Source organism: Equus quagga, chromosome 4 (assembly GCF_021613505.1).
Source record: "Equus quagga isolate Etosha38 chromosome 4, UCLA_HA_Equagga_1.0, whole genome shotgun sequence".
In the NCBI taxonomy this organism is placed as follows: domain Eukaryota; kingdom Metazoa; phylum Chordata; class Mammalia; order Perissodactyla; family Equidae; genus Equus; species Equus quagga.
In genome coordinates this window covers 47,526,498-47,545,413 of record NC_060270.1, presented here as the reverse complement: position 1 = coordinate 47,545,413, position 18,916 = coordinate 47,526,498, and the positions used below count along the sequence as shown (strand labels likewise).

The window sequence follows — 18,916 nt, the reverse complement described above, 5'->3', positions numbered from 1 at the left end:
TGCGTTTGGGATGGACTTTAATTTAGTAAAACTTGAAAGTCAGTTTGTTCTGAGGTAAATTCGTGGAATTGTTCCTCAGGTTGGTATTTGTTTTTTTTGCTAATTCATCCCGTGTGAGTGCTCACTGGAATTAGGAAATTATTTTCACACACTGCATTTTTCACCCCAGAACAAAACAGACATTAACTACTTTAGTCTTCGTTCAGCTTTTTGAGCCTCCTAGGCTCAGAGTTCTTAATATTTTTACCAGAATGCAAGGAGACGTGGCCTCATTTCATTTTATCAGTTCTATTTCAATTTTGAGAATTACCGTGTCATTTGAACTAATAATAGTTGTTAGTTCAGTGTCCCGGCTACACAGAAAAATGTTTTCCATGCATTTTTACTGATACAAAATGTGTTTTTGTAAAAATGTAGGAAAAGTTGAATTGTTTTTAAATCTAGGTAGTAGACTTCAGGGCCAAAATTTGTTTAAATAATGTGAAAATAAATTTGTTGACTGTTCTAAAAGTCTGTTTCATTGGCAAAAGGCAGTTGTTGAACTGAAAGTGTTGTTTAAATTGAAATTATCTTTTTGTTGGATCAGTAGCCATGTTTGGTCCAAGTTATGCTAGGAGAGTCTGGGTGCCAGAATGCACAGACTTTGAGCCTAAAAGGACAGGCTCACTCCCAGATCTGACCTGCATCCACCGTATAGATCAGTACAAATGACTAAACCTCTTGGAGCTGCACCTCCTTCACTTGTAAAATAGACAAAGGAATTCCTACCTTGTGGGGTCGGGATAGAAAGTAGAGATAATACTGTACATTTAAAACCTAGGCTTCAGCTCCTAGTAGCCGCCGTGTCATTGAGGTTGAGTCATTTATCTTGAGTTAACTGTAGTTCCCTCATCTCTAAAAGCAGGAGAGAATCCCGGTTCTCACTCCATCCTGCAGTCCCTTGACAGAGCAAGTTCTCAACGTTGTCTGTTGTGCTGGTGGCTACTGTCATCTTCACCTTTTCCTGAGCTCTCTCTCTCATCCTCACCTTCTCATGGTGGTTTAACAAGAAGCCAATCCGTGGAGCTGGCCTGGTGGCGTGGGGGTTAAGTTTGCGTGCTCCGCTTTGGCAGCCCAGGCTTCTCAGATTCGGATCCTGGGTGTGGATGTACACCCCGCTCGTCAGGCCATGCTGTGGCAGCATCCCACAGACAAAATAGAGGAAGATTGGCAATGGATGTTAGCTCAGGGCCAATCTTCCTCACACACACACACACACACACACACAAAGCCAGTCCTTTTACCTGTTGCTGCATCCTTGGCCATAATTTAGAGGAAGGACAAGCATAGATGGTATCAGCAAATTACTCTTTCAAGTGCGGTGGTGGCAGTAATGCAGCTCAGATAAAGACATGTGTCTGTGTGCCTGGCGCAGAGCCGCTCCTCGAGGATGCTCAGCACATTTCTTCACTGTTAGAGAGGAGTGAAGATCTCAGAAGAAGTCATAAGAGTAGTAACTCCGTAAATTAGTACTTTACGGTTCACCAAAGTGCTCACAGCCACCCTGAATCCTTTTCTGCCTGTGTGGTGGAGTATAAAATATTAAAAACACAAAGTGCTTTCCAAACGCCTTGTCTTAACTAAGTAATACTATTTGTCAGTACAGCAAAGATATTACTGTCCCCGTTTGATACATAAGGAAACTGTTACCTCAAGGTGTTAGATAGTTTCCCTAAGGTCGCCAGAGTGATGAGCGGGGTTCCCAGAGGCTACACTGCTAAAGAGAGTTAAAACGCCACCACAGTATTCTTTTGTTGTTGTGTGTGTCTGTGTGTATCTAAGGCTGACGTTGTATGCCTACCAAATACTCCTCAGTAAAGAGTCAGGGAACCCAATACCTATCAACATACCGTGGAGGCTTTGGAGAAAGAAGTGAATTTACAAAAGAAATCAAATATTAAATCTGCATTTATTTTTGCATCTCAATAGTTGTATTTTATAAACTATTAATTCTTATGAATGATTCAGATCTCTTAGCATTTTCTTTCTTGAGCCAGACAGTCTTAAGAAACACGTTTCTTCACTTCCTTTTGTTTGTTAAAGTAGCGAAGGGCTGTTTGCGCTGCATGGAGCAAAGCAGTAGCATCGCCTGGAACACAGGTGAGCCTGGCTCTAGAGGAGTATGGGCAAGCAAGTGGAAGACAGCAGCTCAGGCTCTGCGCTCCAGGAGTGCTTGTCCCTAGGATAAGCAGGGAAGGACTAGCAGTTTGGACACTAGCACTGAAACGTAAAAGACCTTGTAGGTGAAGAAATTTGTTATACCATTGAAGAAAGACTGAAACGTAGTTCCCTTTTCCTAAGAAGGGAAAGAGGGTAATAATTTCTACGACCACGTTGACCACCTTTTTAAAAATATTTTTTTCCTCTCCACTTGCAGAAAAAATTCTTCCTTTCAGGGCCGGCCCGGTGGCGCAGTGGTTAAGTGCACACGTTCTGCTTCTCAGCTGCCTGGGTTTCCCCAGTTCGGATCCCGGGTGCAGACATGGCACCGCTTGGACAAAGCCATGCTGTGGCAGGCGTCCCACATATAAAGTAGAGGAAGATGGGCATGAATGTTAGCTCAGGGCCAGTCTTCCTCAGCAAAAAGAGGATTGGCAGTAGTTAGCTCAGAGCTAATCTTCCTCAAAAAAAATTCTTCCTTTCCAATCATAGGAAAAAACTCCTATGAATACTATAAAGCTATTTTATAAGACTCATTTTGGGAGGCAAGGAAGAGTTGATTGTAGTCTTTCCATGTTATACTGGGAAACCTACGTTATGTTATCTACAGGAGACCTGGTGTTGCCGCTAGTATAATAGAAGCTGGGGAAAGTAGGGTCTTAGTAATGGAATTTTTGCTGTCCTTCATCAGAGGTGTTTACTACATTCCAGACTACGAGGCAGATATCATCCAGTTTGGGGTAATTGTGAATAGAGCTGCTGTAAATTTTTGTGTGAGCGTAAATTTTAATTTCTCTAATGACAAAGAATGGCATTGCTGGTTCATATGATATGTGTATGTTAAACGTTATAGGAAACTTTATAAGAAAACGGTTTGTCGATGTGCCTATACCATTTTGCATTCTCACCAGCAAAATCTGAGCGTTTCAGTTGCTCCTTATCTTTGCCAGCATGGTATTAAGTATTATTTTTTTTAGCCATTTTAATAGGGGTAGAGGGATATCTCATTATAGTTTTAATTTGCATTTTCTTAATGGCTAACGATGTTGAACATGTTTTTGTGAGCTTATTTACTGTGTGTAATAATTCCTCTTTGGTGGAATGTCTGTTCAGTCTTTTGCCCATGTTTTGTTGGGTGGTTTGTTTTCTCACTGTTGAGTTTTGAGAGGTCTTTGTACACTCTGGAGACAGTTTCTTTCTCAGATATGTAACTTGCACATACTTTTCCCCAGTCTGTAGCTTGTCTTCATTCTCTTAACAGCGCAAAAGTTTTTAATTTTGATCAAGTCCAATTTTTCCTTTTTTCTTTTGCGGATCACACTTTTCACATATCTAAAAACTATTTACCTACTTCTAGGTAGCAAATATTTTCTCCTGAAAAGTTTTGTATTTTACATTTAGATCTATGATCCATTCTGAGCTAAGTTTTTCTTATAAGATATGAGATTTAGATTGGTTTTTTCTTTCTTGATGTCCAGTTTTTCCAACACTGTTTGTTTAAAAAAGCTATTCTTTCTCCATTGATGGACTTTTACACCTTTGTCAGATATCAGTGGGCAGTGTTTGTGTGGACGTATTTCTGGAGTCTCTGTTGTGTTGAGCTATGTGTCTGTCTCTTTACCAATACCATGCTCTCCTGATTACCGTAGCTTTATAGTAAGTCACAAATCAGATAGTGTGATGCTTGCAACTTTTCTCTTATTTCTCAAATTTACATTAGCAATTTCAGTGCCTTTGCCTTTTCTCATAACTTTTAGAATCAACTTATCTATATCTACGAAGAATCCTGCTGCAGTTTTCTTGGAATTGCCTTATATCTATAGATCCATTTGGGGAGAATTGACATTTTTTCTGTGTAAAATCTTCCAATTCATGAATACTGTATGTCTTTTTCTATTTAGGTCTCTTTGATATTTTCAGAAGTGTTTTGTAGTTTTGATTTTCTTTCTTTTCGACCACTGCTTTTTTTTAATCCACTGGCTTGTACTCTAGCACATAATGTTGAATAGGAATGATGAGAGTAGACATTGTTTTCTTGTTCCCAATCTTAAAGGGAAAGCATTTAATCTTGCACCATTAAGTATAATGTTTGCTGTAGGTATTTCTATAGATACCCTTTTCAGGTTGAGAAAGTTCCCTTCTATCCCAAGTTTGCTGCGAATTTTTATTACAAATAGATTTTGAATTTCATCAGATGCTTTTTTTTACATCAATTGATACGATCGTGTGGTTTTTCTTCTTTAGACTATTAATATGATGGGATTGGCTGAGGGCTGGGGAATGAGAGAATGCAAAAAAGGAAGGAAAAAAGAGGAATGGGGGATTTTCCTGGTTCACCCTGAGCATTCAGGGAGCCCTTTCTCTCTCGGAGCCGGGCTTCTCCTAGAGCTCTCTGTCCATGCAGGTGTCCGCTCCTGGATTTCAGGCTGCCTTGAGTCCAGTCTGGGGGATAATGGAGGGAAAAACTGGTAAACTCACTGCTGGTCTGGTGATGGTTCGAATTCTGAACTTGCCCCAATCCTCCTGCTGCTGTTTTCTTTTCAGAGTTGTGAAATAGCTGCTGCGTTCCTTCTTCCAGGTTTCAGAGCTGCGTTCAGTGGAGTCTGCTCTCTCCATCTCTCCTGGAATTAACCTGCTTGTTTTCTTCTTCTTTTCTTAACAAGCTACAAGCATAGTATTCGCTTGACTTGCTGAAGTTTGAAGAATTAATGCAAATTGCGGTCACTTGATGAATTTAGGTATCGTAATACCTAAATGCCATTTTCTATATAAGTATAAGCAATAATTGCTAAAAATGAGAAGTACATAAAACTAAATTATAAGGATATTTTAACCGATCTGTTTCCTCAAAATTGATCTCTTTGGCTATTGTTTTTATTTTTATGGTTTTAAAACACAGTGTTTTGAACTCAGATCAAGTTAAATGTTGGAACTTTTAGAACTGGTGACACCACCCTGCTCAGGGAACTCAGTAAGAGGCCTGTGTAGCTGGCAAGGGGTCTGGCTGGAGGTTTCTGCTGGAAGCCTCGTAAAGGGCGTGAAGAGGCTGGAGGAGATGCAGACCTGGGAGTGGTCTTCAGGTGCATGAAGCTGTGGACACGTGTGAGGTTACTGAAAAAACAGAATTGTAGGAAATGCCCATAGCGTACAGAGGAAGTCAGGAAGAGCCGGGTGGGGAGAGACCTTTGGTCCTGGAAGCAGAGGAAGAAGGCCTCTGCAGGGGTGTGCAGGGCACCAACCGCCAGGAGGAGCCAAGCTGCAAGAGTATGCAGTCGCTGCGGGAAGGGGTGTCGAGGACGAGGATGGAGCAGTGCCATCAAGGTGTTGTATAAGGACCTTGGAGAACTGTTTCCATCAATTAGTAAGGAGGTAGAGGAACAGAAAGAATGCGAATAATAGGATATTATTTTATATATACATTTTAGCTCTGATTTTAAATTCCTAGACTTTAAGGGTGGTATTAATATATTTTTATTGTCTATTACACTGAACATAGTAAGCATCCAGTTGGGATTTCTGCACATCTGAATGACACCCTGTCACCAGCAGTGTCTGCAGCTTAGCTCTGGTTAAGGACCAGCAGAGAGTGCTGGGTGAGGCTGGTGAAAGGGAGAGCAGGGCCCTATTGAAGAGTTAGTTGTTGTCCTTTATTTTTGAACTCTGAAGGACACTCATTGATTCTCCTATTTCATTGATTCTTTATAGCTCACTTACTTCCAAAACTGACTCTGAGGCAGCTAAAGGATGGCTAGAACAAAATATAAAAACACATCTGCAGGATGTCTTCCCTCAGACCACAGACCTTTTTTTCTTTTTCTTTTTTTTTTTTTTTAAGTTAAGGAACCAAGGGATATCTTGCTAATGTGCTTTTCTTTGGCTTTTTTTTTTGGAATGGAGAGTGTAATCTCACCCCCAAGCTCCCCAGTTCTCTGTCTTGAATTACTTTAACTTGTTTTTCTTTATTCCATGATACTGCTTTAGAGGAAGGTAAGAAATACTCCACAATGTTTATTTCCAATGAGGAATCGCTGCTGTTTAAACCTACTATGTTTGTATATTTTTCCTTTTTCCAGGATCAGAATTCAGGCCATAAATGAAATTGGAGCTGGACCCTTTAGTCAGTTCATTAAAGCGAAAACCCGGCCGTTACCACCGTTGCCTCCTAGGCTCGAATGTGCTGCGGCCGGGCCTCAGAGCCTGAAGCTGAAGTGGGGAGACAGTAACGCCAAAGCACACGCTGCTGATGACATGGTGTACACGCTGCAGCTGGAGGACAGAAACAAGAGGTGAGGTGGGGACGAGGGCCTGTGGGGAAATTCCATGGCTTTGTCTTGTGGATGACATCCTCCTTGTTGATTTGTCCTCTGAAACACTTCCTTCTTGTTCAAAGATTTCCTGTGTCTCTGGGTCCTGCATTTTTATACCATTCTCCATTTGGAATTTCTAAACTAACATTCGAAAGATTCTGTTTCCCTACATGTGATAATATATGTGTTTGTTTTTTCTTTCATAAAACCAATGATAATGGAGGGAAATTATCTCAAAAGTAAATTGTCAGATTCAAGTCTTCGCTATGTAATAGCGTTATGATAGTCACAAGTGCAGAGGGATGTCCGACCCAGGAGGAGATGTTACCTCTTTAAATATTCAGTAACCATTGGGACAAACATGTTTACCAATCTGAAATAGCTGTGGTGATGTACAGATGGGGATGTACTCTGTAACTATGAGCAATGCAATATCAAATTAACCAGAGCAAATAGGTTAAAAAATTCTTTATAAGATTCCATGCCCGGGAAACACTCTTGGCCACAGAAATCAAATCCAGGCTTTCACCTAGTATTTATTTAACCTAACTTCATTTCCTCTGAAAATGGCTGATCAGAAGATAGGCAGCTGCACTGTATTTACAAATAATTCAGATGCAGAGCAAAAGTTAATGATAACAGAATGTTCTGTTACCTACCCAAAGTCCAAATCAGAGAATGAAGTGAAGGAGGATCACCATAAAACCAAGATAGCCTGACAGAGCCGACACACTGCCCCTTCCCCACGGCGTACCTGCTGAAGCACAAAGCTAGGGTTAGTGTGTAAGTGTTTCTGTCATTTCCCCTTTATGCATTGTAGTATCCTGTTCATTTACATGAGGAATTGGATTGGTTAGCACAGAAACCCCTGTCCAGTCTCCGCCTCCTGCCCTGGACTCAAGTGCTTTGGTTCATTTCAGCGCAGTGGTGTCCTGCTGTGTGGAAGGCACTGCTTGAGGTGGGCCTGCAGTGGAGACCAAGATCAAGTAGAAAGCAAGGCCCTGTCTCCAGGAGCATAACACCAACCCACAGGCATTGAACCTTAGTGCCATTGGAGAAAAGTGCTCTGGGAGTTTGGAGAAGGCAGGCAGAGACCATCTGGTTGCAAAAATCAGGAATGGCTTTTTGAAACAGATGACATTTGAACTTGACTTTGAAGGACTTAGAAAAGGTTGACCTCCGAAGAACAAAAAGCAGTTGTCCTATTGGAAACTTGTCCTGGTGTAGAAAGCACAGAGGAAGTAAGGCTTCTTTTAGTAGGTTCATTAGAGATTAAATGCATCTTCACTACTGTGCTGTGTGCCCTTGGATGCGTTTTCATGGACTCATTATTTTACTGGCAGGGAACTCCTCAACTGGAGAGGGCTGGCAAGAACAGGACTTATGAACTCCAGAAATCATGATAAATATATAGAACTAGCATTTGGGGACATTTCTGAACAAGCCTTTATGTTTTTTCCTGGGCATTTGGCTTCCGTTGACAGTAGAGAGAACTTCCCTTAGACAATATCTTTTAGTTGTACTGTTTTAGAAAAGTGAAGCCCAGAAATGTTGTTGAAGCTGGTGGCAGAACTGGGATCAGAGGCAGCGCCTCCTGACTCCCCATGCAGCTGCCTCTACCATCACCTCCGGGACTGTGGGGGGAGTGATGGCTCTACAGCAACCAGCCGACCCCGTCTTGCTGCAGCCCTGCCCTGTGCGGGGCCGCTGCCTAAGGTGCTTCTGAGAGATAGCTGTACAAGTGCGTGCTCAGAACAAAAGCTCCATGAGCACTAGTCCAAATGAGTGTGCTGTTGTGAGACATTTAAATATGCCAGACAGCAGAGAGTGCAGAATCTGGTAATCAGTACGTGCTCTTTCCTCCAAAAAAAAGCCCGAAGCTGGCCTTGTTAATCAAATAAATGACTTGCCTAAATTTAAATGGCAATTTAAGAAAACTTAACCATTAGGAACAGTATTTTTCTTAATTTTCTGAGCTAGAGTCCAAATTTATCTTTTTTAAATTAGATTTGTCAGTGCTCTCAGAAAATTATTAAAGTGATGGGAATATAGAGCATAATAAATTCTCATTCTATTTGTGGAATAATTTTCCTGGGATTTAATAGGATGAAACTTGGCCTAATTTGAGTTTGAAGGTGACCTTCCTTAGTGTCTTGAAACTGAACTCTTGCAGTGAATGGCCCCTTGAAGCCAAGCTTTTGGCTTCAGGTCTTGACTCCTGAGGATCAGGGAGAAATCATTCGAGTGGGATACATCGTAATACTTGCTATTAGCATAGCCTTTGTCAATTCTAGTCCCTTTAAGATCCTTTAGGACTTGGCCCTGGCCTGTCCAGTTGAAAGGAACAATGTCTTCTTCCAAAGCGGCACCTCCCTTTTTCTCGAACATGTTGCTGGGGTGGTTTCTAGTTGTGGCTTTAGGGAAAAGCGCCCATATTCTTTAGCATTTGCTTTGTTTTCATTAACTGCTAGTAAGTTCTTTTTATGAATGTGGCAGAAATATTGCACGTCCTGCTGTGGCCAAGGTAAGAACAAGAGATAGATTGAATTGTGGTTTTAATTTACTTTGCTAGCTAGTGACTGTGGGCATTTGAAAGGAGAGCTGCCGGTGTCTGAGTGGTACAGCTGTCCTAACCAGCTATGGAAGTAATGTGAGTCTTAAAATGTATTTTGCAACAGAAGCACAATGAAAATTAATAACCGCATGGTTGGTAATTGTCAGAGTAAATAGTTAAGTCAATTTTGGCTGCTAAACTATTTGTCTTACTTTTTCCTCATCCATAAAATACAGGTTGAATTAGAAGATGGACTCTGAGCTCTTTCCTTTTTCACCTTAAAGCAACAATCATTTGTAGGTCATTTATGAGCTTAAACTCTTTACAAAAAGATGTCTCTTGTAAATGATTAGGGCGTGTTATCTCTCTCTCTCTCTTCATATTTTAGCTTCTGCTTTTGACAAGTAAGGAAATAATAAGAAAGAGACTGACGTTCCACAAGACTGACCATTTAATGTCCAAAAGCCCTAAGGTTTTGAGTTTATGATGTCCTGGTTTATTATTTTATTTATGTAACTCTTAATCAAGAAATCTGAAATGGCCCAAAGATCTCTAAGTATAATGTTTGGCCAAAAATATATTTTCAAACTTTCTAAAGTAAACTTCTATTTATTGAGCACCTACAAAGTGCCAGGCTTTGAGAGCTTTTGTCTACATTATTTAGTTCTTGAATAAAAAATGAAATATTTTCTGTCATGATAGGATTTCTACCGAAGCCCTTACCATCCAGGTGAACAAATAGGTTGTTTCTGATAAATTGACTTGATTTTAACTTATGATTATCAGGAGTTTTATACATGCAAAGAAAGGAACTGTGCTTAAGTATTGAATAGACAGAGATGACCAAGATGGATCCCTGTCCTTAAGGAGCCCACAGTCTGGTGGGGGATGGGTGGAAGACACAGATACACTCGAGCAAATCTTGATGTGGAGGCTTAGAGATTGACACGTGCACAGAGTGTTGAAGGAGGATAGTAGAATGGCTTCTTTGTAGGCTTAAAATTCAATGAACAGAGAAGGCTTCTCAGGGAAGTGTTGTAACAGCTTGGGTGAGACTTAAAAGGTTTCCAATCGTATAATCTCCTGCAAGAGAGCCTTAGGATGGAGACTAGTGATAAGGACTCAGGATTGGTTGGAAACCAAGCACACAAGCCCCAAAGGACAGAAACGTGCCTTGGCTCTTTCTCCAAGGAAATGCCTCTTTTGTTCTGGTACTTTTACACTTGCATCTTTTTTAAAGTTTGGGGCTATTCCCTGTAAATAGAGGGGATTCCAAAAGGGCATCTTGCCCAAATCCTTGCCTCAAGGTAAATCGACCTAGAATTCATCTGGATTACCCGGACTTGGTAAGTTGAAAGGTTTTTTCACCTTGAAGAGGACGTTTGTTTCCCATATGTTTGACCCACAAGGTTCCCAGTCCAAGGTCACTAACTGCGACTACATATTTATGTCGCAGCCTCAAAGCAATGCTGTGTATTTGTAGGACTGAGTTTATTTCTAGCAATTAGATTATGATCATTCAATCAGTGATTGTTTTTCTTGAATTGCTACAATGTGCCTAGGTCTTATGAGCTATGTGACTTACCTATAGGAGCTTTCTTGCTGAGAAAATAAATTAACGTGAAACAATGAACAGACGGCACAGGAGATTTTATTTAATTTCAACAGAAAAACAAAAATTCTATTAGTTTGGCCATAGCGTGATTAAGTCTATTATTCTTAGCAGATCTGGCACAGAAGATCCAAATGTCTTTGGTTCCTGTCTATGCAAGAAAAATAGATACCCAAAGTAAACATTTTCGTAATGCTTTGTTAACCTAATGCAGGGAGTAGAATAGCAAGATCAGCTCATGCATTTTAAGATTGTAATTCTGTACTGATAATTCTGAAGACTGTCTGTGTGCATTTGTCTGTGTTACTGAAATGAAGTGTTATGCTACCCTAACAGAATTTGAGTTGATGTTGATTCTCATTCTGACCCTTGTGGTCCATGTTCCCAATAATTGTACACAGCACTGAGGCGAGAGGAACTTAAGTTCCAGGAATGCACTTTTGGTTAATCTGTTGTTCAGGTTCAGTCAGACAGCCGGTGTATTTTAAAGCAAGGCTCCAGCAAAATGAGGGTGGGGGGAGGGCTCCAATAGAGTGGGTAGTTACCACTTGCTCTCTGTTAACTCTGCCCTTATGCCCAGGACATTTTCCCTTCACCCAGCAAAATCAGAGCAGCTTTGTAATGTGTACAGTATGACCGCCTGTTTGCTGTTGGGGACAGAAAATAATCTGCATAAAGGAACCCAGAAAAAATACACACTAGGTAACTAATAAAAGCATGAGCACTATGGGAGGAGTGTATTTTCTCAATGTATACCACTTATAGAACAAAGTCCTGCTTATATTGCTCGGGGCATAACTACTGAATAATATGCAGTTATTCATATTGTTGCATATGGATAAAGAGTTTCATCAGTAGCTATAGTGACATTTTATTTCTTAGAAAAGGAGCATAAAAAGGAACATAACCAAAAAGTATTGCAGTCTGATGGCTCACAAACCAAAGGGTCCATATGCAGCTGAGGACATAGGGGGAGGAAATTAACTCCTTTCCTCATTGGTCTTTTGGAAATTGCTCTTGGCGTTTTTGTGCTCAGTCTGCAAACAGGGACTCTCACCAACATCAAAACTCGTTTAGCAAATGTATCTTCCCTGCCTCAGGTGCCCCCACGTGATGCCATCTGCTTCCATTTGCTTGTGCATAGACATGACAGGACTCAATGTTTTGTGTGGAGTGAGGGCACATGCTATCCTTTCCTGTTTTGAACATCCTCCGTGCCCAAACATCACGTTAGTAACATAGGAAATTCACACACACACACACACACAATCCATGGAGCCCAGAGAAATTAAGAAAAAAATAAAGGCAATGACATGTCATTGTTAAGGAATAGAGCTGTACTGAGCTTACTAATAGCTGTTGATTTGTGATATTGTGAAACATGTTTTGAAACATGCCATGTGAAGCCTTTACTGGATTAGGTCATTTTAGGTCAGCAGGTTAGATCATTTTGAGGTGTTAATGTTAATGGGCTGCTGTTGGCCTGTAGTGGGCCTAGAGACTACAAGATAGCAACAAGGTAGTAAACACAAAAACCTTAGCAGTATCTCTTATTTATAAGCCATCCAGAGCATTCTTAGATGTTTGTTTTGAAACAAACTGTTTTAAGAAAACATATTTTAAAATTAAATTCTTTATATGTTATTATTTTCCTCTGAAATGATTTAAAATAAACATTTAAAGATGAAACATGTCTGAATTTCTTCCTTCAGTTGCACTTTAGTGCAAAAATGTCATCTTTCATAATGTTAAATCCTAATACTGAGGTTAAAAGTATAGCCTTCCAGGGCCAGCCCAGTAGTGTAGTGGTTAAGTTTGCACACTCTGCTTCAGCAGCCCAGGCTTCACGGGTTCAGATCCCACACACTGCTCATCAAAACCATGCTGTGGTGGTCTCCCACATGCAAAATAGAAGAAGATTGGCACAGATGTTAGCTCAGGGCCAATCTTCCTCACCAAAACAAAGAATATGTATAGCCTTCCCCTAGAATTCTTAAAAATGTCAAGAGTCTGTTGTTTTGCCTTCCTAGGGTATAATCAATACGGAATTGTAGAACTTACTTGGTCCTTTCATTTGGATCTCATAAAAATCCCTGCCAGGTGAATAAGACAATTACTATTATCCAAGGTATCTGGACTCAGCCTGGAGAGTTATTGACTCATTCAAGTTTGTAGTGAAGGTAACAGACTCCTCATTCTGTTCAAGGTCTTTGTACATCTATGTACCTCCATGGAGTACTCTGAGAGGCTAGCAGAATAAGCAGAATGCTTTTGTATTCACAGATACATAGAACATTTTTTAAAATCACTGATGTGGGCCAACATTAAAACCCACTGAAGGGTTTAGTTTCAAGAAGACGTCATAGTCAAAACTAAAGCAGGTTGTGACAGAGCCATAAAGGATTCGTTTAGACTGTAAACTTTCAGTGACCCACCCAACCTTCTACCTTGTTTGTGTTTTCCCTTCCAAGTAAATATTTTTAGCACAAGAGAGCATTTCCCCCTATTTTTCCTTTCCCTAAGTAAAAATGGCCAAATTTGCATTAATGGACAGCACTTCTGTAGGACCAGCTGCTCCCATCTTGGTCTGATTTCAGCAGCAGGTCTTGGCCTGGGTTCACCAGGGTCGGATGAGTGGTACGCACGTGCACAGCTTTCTATCCAACTCAGGAAAGCCTGAGGGAATGTGAGTGAAAGGGATGCCATTCTGGGGACATCTTCCAGGCTTCTCCACTCTTGAGAAATGAGGTACATCATTCATGAACCTTGGTGCTTTGTTATTAATAACGTTAGTAGTATTAACAGTAACAGCTAATGTCTATCAAGCATTCACAAGTGCTAGGCATTTTGTAATGGGTTCTCTCTGCTGTTGTCCCATTTGATTCTTATAACAACCCTCTGAGGGGCAGTCGCCATTACACCCATTTTACAGAGGAAGGAACAGCTTTCCTGGCTATAGAACCCAAGATCACTAGGCTATTGAACCTGAACTCAAATTCAAGTCTGCTGACTGTGAAGATTGTTAATACCCACGGTACCTTCAGCCCCTGCACCAAGGGGTGGAACCCCACAGGTGTTTGCACACCTGTCCTCTTGGTCTTCACAGGAGCCCTGGGTCATGGGGCTGATCCCTCCAAAGGTATGTGGCCATGGGCAGCAGGGGTTGAGGATGGAGTAGAAGACCCCTCAGAGGCATCAGCAGTGTGGGCCCAGGGCTCCAGGGTGACCTCTAAGGAGCTATGACATCACAGGGGATCCCTGTAGCTACATAAGCCCCAGCCTGAACTGAGAGTAAAATTACTTAGTGACTTTAAGGAGCATGTGCTACATTTCAGGAAACATGCCACCTGTTATATATTTCATTGTGGTTTTGTAGCACAGGAGCATTTGTGTAATAAAAATAAGAGTGAACATTTCATTTTTACTCCTTGGTCACCAAATCCACTCATTTTGGGGAAAACTGTATGTCCAGCACAGGCCATAACAGATGCAGCAGAACTTCAGAGATTCAAATGGGCCTATTCCTGCTGGGACATAAGCCAGTCATGGCCCCAGTAACCTGGAGACAGGCCTGCGTGGCGGGAGTTGAGAGCCACGGTCATCCTCAGGTTCCCTTAGCCTGACTGGGATCCCCGAATGGTGATCTGCAGCCGTCCTGGTACAGAGTCCGGAGCCACTGATACCATATATTGAACTTGTACTCTGTGTTGGGCTCAGTGCTAAGCTTTTTACCCCCGTTTCTGCATTTGACTCGTAAAACAAGCTGTGCAGTGGGTGCTGTCCCCGTTTTGCAGACGGGAGGAACTGACGCTTAGCAGGGGCAAGTGCTCTGGCAGTAGGGGGCAGAGCTGAGACTGGCGTGCAGTCTTCTGGGTCCACCTCTTCCCGCCAACAGTGTCGGGGAGGGGGAGAAGGGAAGGGTGACCCAGGCTTTACAGGCACCACAGACCAGGGGAGCGTCCCGGGAAAGCAGACTCCCCACACGGTGCGTCTTTGTTGCGGAGGCCACACTCACCCCCACAAAGCGAGGGATTGAGGTCTCCGTGAGAGTTTTGTTTACCGTCTCCTGCTGGTTATGTAGGCATGTCAGCTGCTCTAGGTCCTCCCCGTTCCCAGCTGGTTTCTTCCCATTCCAGGATCTTCTCCCTTCCCCCAGGCGTAGGGCCATGCACACGAAGTAGTTTGGATCAGGGCCTTCGAGACAGCAGGACTGCTGTCAGCCCCTAGTGAGACTCATGCGCCGGGGCCTGTGGTGCATGAACACGGGTGGGGTGCATGAGGGGGAGGGGAGAGGAGGGATCGAGAAGGCTGCATGGCTGCTGCCCTCCTCTCTGGCGAAGCCGCGCTCTCAGCTCTGAATCCTGGGTTGCATTTAAAACGTAGAGCCTTCAATCATCGTATCTTAGGACAAGTAGCATGTTTAATTCTGTCACCAAAGGCCTCTGACTTACCAATTAATGAATTTTACAATGAAGTTGGTCTTTTTAAAAAAAAAAGATTTAGGAGAGAGAAAAAATTAAGTTGGTCTTTGTAAAACAAATATTTTATGAATATTTTTAATCTCTCCCTGAGTGGTTCTAGCCACAGGGTGTTGACTTACGGAGCCTCCTGGAGAGGCCGCCGTGCAACTGGCATAAATCCCAGGCTCGGGAGAAGGAAGATTCTTTCTTCTCCTGCCTCTTGGAATGATAGAAAATAATTACAGGATTGGGGTGACAGAGAGATTCTGTTCTTTTTGTGTTGGCTTGTGTGTTTATTTGGTTTGGGTTGGCCTAATTGTTTGAAACAGAAGTTACTGTCAGCATATACGGAAGGAGATTCAGGGTCAACGGCTTTCATTTGAGGCCCGCTCTGTAGGGGCTCGGGCCCGTACACGAGCTATCAAGTGAATCCCACCGCATGGGGAGGTCTGCTCGCCCACGCTTCACTGACGGGTCCCAGTGTGAGAGGGCGGACAGCCCCACAGCTGGTGTCCCAGGCTGGCGCCAGGGCCCGGTCTGCAGGGCAGCCTCGCTCCCTCACAGCCGACTTCCCACCCAGGAGAAAAGAAAATAACCTCAGTGTTAGCCGACAGTGGTATAGATGGCCTCTCAGAAGGGAGACTGGGGTTTCTTTTTTAAAATCCTGTCTTCTCAGCATTATAAAATGATTACAGTCATGCACCACATAACGACAGACCACACATGCAACAGTGGTCCCAGAAGATTAGTACCATACAGCCTGGGTGTGTGGTAGGCTGTACCATCTAGGTTTGTGTAAATACTGGAGGGAAGGAAGACATTTTCCTCTACTCTTCTAGGTTCTTCTGGCTGATCTAAGATTTAAATTGACATGAGACAGATTAACAGAAGAAAAACAAAAGTTTAATAATTTGAATACGTGGGAGAAATTTAAGAAAACTGAGTAACTCGCCAAAATGGCCAAAGCCTTCACCTTAAATCCCATCCTTAGCTAAAGACAGAAGATGTTGGGGGTGGGGAGAGTCAGGGACTTAAGAGAGAAGGAAGGCAATTCACAGGGAGGTGGAAAGGAGCAAACGTTTGGAAAACGAGAGTTTGCCCACACAGAACCAGAAGAACACAGATGGGAGCCCAACAAACAGGCTTTTTGAGGTTGCTTCCTGTCTACCACCTAGTTTGTGTTATGGTAAGGTGATAGCTTGCTTCCTGGAACAGATTTTTCTTAATCTGATTTCTTTTAGGTGGTTAAGGGGGAGGTAACAAAAAAAAACCTTTTAAGTCTTTTGTTTCTTAAAAATAGTCAGCCTTGGGGCTGGCCCGGTGGCGTAGTGGTTGAGTATGCACGAGGTCCAGGGTTCACAGGTCTGGATCCCTGGCATGGACCTAGCACTGCTCATCAAGCCACACTGTGGCAGTGTCCCACATAAAACAGAGGAAGACCTGCACAGATGTTAGCTCAGGGCCAATCTTCCTCACAAAAAAAAGCAGCAGCAGCAGCCTAAAACAATCTTCATGTTAATGAGATGTTTGGGGTTGGCAGATTTTGTTCTCCTTCAGTACACTCTGTGATGTTTGCACAATGACAGAAGCACCTAACGACGCATTTCTCAGAACGTATCCCCAGCATTAAGTGACACACGACTGTTTAACACATATTGAGTGATTATCACATGTCATGACTGTTCTAAGCACTTCTGTTTTGTTAACCCATTTAAACCTCACAACAGCTCTGAGGTAGCTTCTGTCATCATCTTTATTGCACAAAGGAGAAAACTGAGGCAGCAAGAGGCTGAAGAAGCTGCTGGCGTCTCAGTCTGCAGTGCAGTTCTGGTCACAGGACCCGCGTTTACTGAGAGCGTGTCAAGTACCAGATGGGCATAGAGAAACATACAACCAGTGTTACTGCTTATTAAAGTTTTCAAAATTAAAACCCTTGAAACCCTTAAAATTAGACTGAAAGTGCCAAACTGGCTGTTATCATATGAAGATATTTTCAGAAACCTAAAATTGACGGGTGAAATTTTATGAAGGGTTTTCTGATTGATAAGCTGACTTATATGTAGAGCTTGAGTAGAATCTGTATGCTTACGTGTTTCAAAATTTCTTTGTTAGGAGAGTAAAATAACATGAAATTAGAAATAACTATGATAAATGTGATTTCCATAAGAAGTGTGGATACCGAGTCTTTCTCATCTGTCACCCCGCAGTCTCATTCTTACAGTTCTCTTTCCACTCTTCCCTCTTTTATTTCCTTAAGAAGCAGAGGGGGGACCTTTCAAGTGAGAGAAGTATGGACTTTTAAACAATACGCAGACTTGCCCTCTGTCTGTAATGGCTCCTTGTGGCTCTCGGTCACACATCAGAGCGAGATGATTTGGGGAAAGCCCTCAGAAGGCAGTGGGGTCAACTGTCTTGCTTCATTGCTCAGGTCCTTCTGACCTTGGGCCTGTGCGTCCACCTTAGGACACAAGCTCCAAGAGGACACAGTGCATCTGTTTCTCCAGATGGGCGTTTGGTGTGGGAGTGACACTGTTGATGCTTGGATGTCTGGGAATGTTTCTCCGAAAACCCTTAGGAATCCTGCCGTCTCTGCTCCCCACCCGCATCTCCTTTCACTCAGGAGAGAGCCTGTGTCGGGGCCGTCACCTTCCTCCCTCCGTTTCCTGACAGCTCTGTACCTGGTTCATTACGTGACACAGGAATTGGCCACAATATATTTTGGGTATTCCCATACACATTTTGAGAACAAAGTGAGAGAACCGTCCTCCTCGCCAGGATTTCTCCCGGTACCTTTTGTTAGGGGAAGGAGGTCAGACAAAGCAGGGATGGCTTTCATCAGAGCAGCAAGCAGAGTAGACAGTGGGCTAAATCAAAGGCCTGGTCAGACACCTGCTTATTCTAAAAGAGACTGGAAGGGAAAGAACTACCCATTTCCCTCCTGTTCTCAGTGCTCGTCTGCTGGGAGCACCAGGCTGCCGGTTCCTGACTTCCTGTCCAAGGGAAATCCCAGCCACAGGCGGGCCTCCTGCAGCTGCATGAACCCACTGTCCCTGAATGCAAGGTGCTTAGACTTTAACCTGAAATCCTCTGAGCAGATGCCCCTTTCAGAACCTCCAGTTGCACTAGCTTTTTTCTAGGAGCAAATGCAGCCTTTGCTGTATTTCTAAGTAGCACTATCCCAAGATTGCAGACAAATGCTCTAATAGCAAAATTTTAAAGTTCTTTATTACCATGACCTCTTTCCACAGTGCTTTTTATAAATTGGAATGAGATTTGAAAAGATTAATAAGATGTTGTGGTGAAAGAGCAAAACAAGTTAAACGAACAAGATAGCTCATCCAGAAACAGCAGGTTTTGATGTATTTGGAAATTGACACATGCTATTTGCTCAGTTTAGACAACACACACAATTAGAGGCTGACTTGGCTTCGGTCAGTGTCTCTGTGACTGCAAGTGCAACTGCCTCCATAGGTGTATTGAACTTATGTTCAAAAGGAAACACTCTCCTTGGAGGAGGGCACCCAGGGAAGTGGTGCTCTTGCTAGTAGCCCTCTGCAAACTCCATTAAAAGCTGAGCTTTATTGCAGGTTTGTCATGAAGATCTGACACTTTTACTTCTTAAACTGTAACGTCCATTTTGTGATATAATTTAGGACAATTACTCCGGTTAGAGATTCTAGCTCAGGTGAGGCTGAGTTAATAAATAGCTGTTTGCCTCCAGCATTAGCAAGGGTGTCTTCATTAAGGTGCTGATACGTCAGGAGCGCTCGATGGGTTGCCATGG

At 42.6% G+C, this 18,916-nt stretch overlaps 1 protein-coding gene across 6 annotated transcripts in view; it reads left to right on the top strand.

The window, feature by feature from the left end:
- FNDC3B (fibronectin type III domain containing 3B) overlaps nt 1-18,916 on the top strand; it is a 331,748-nt gene that overhangs the window by 294,637 nt on the left and 18,195 nt on the right. For all 6 annotated transcript variants that reach the window (XM_046658126.1, XM_046658125.1, XM_046658127.1 and 3 more), the window contains one exon: nt 6,273-6,485. In XM_046658126.1, the coding sequence (XP_046514082.1) occupies nt 6,273-6,485 (213 nt within the window). The remainder of the gene's footprint in view (nt 1-6,272; nt 6,486-18,916) is intronic.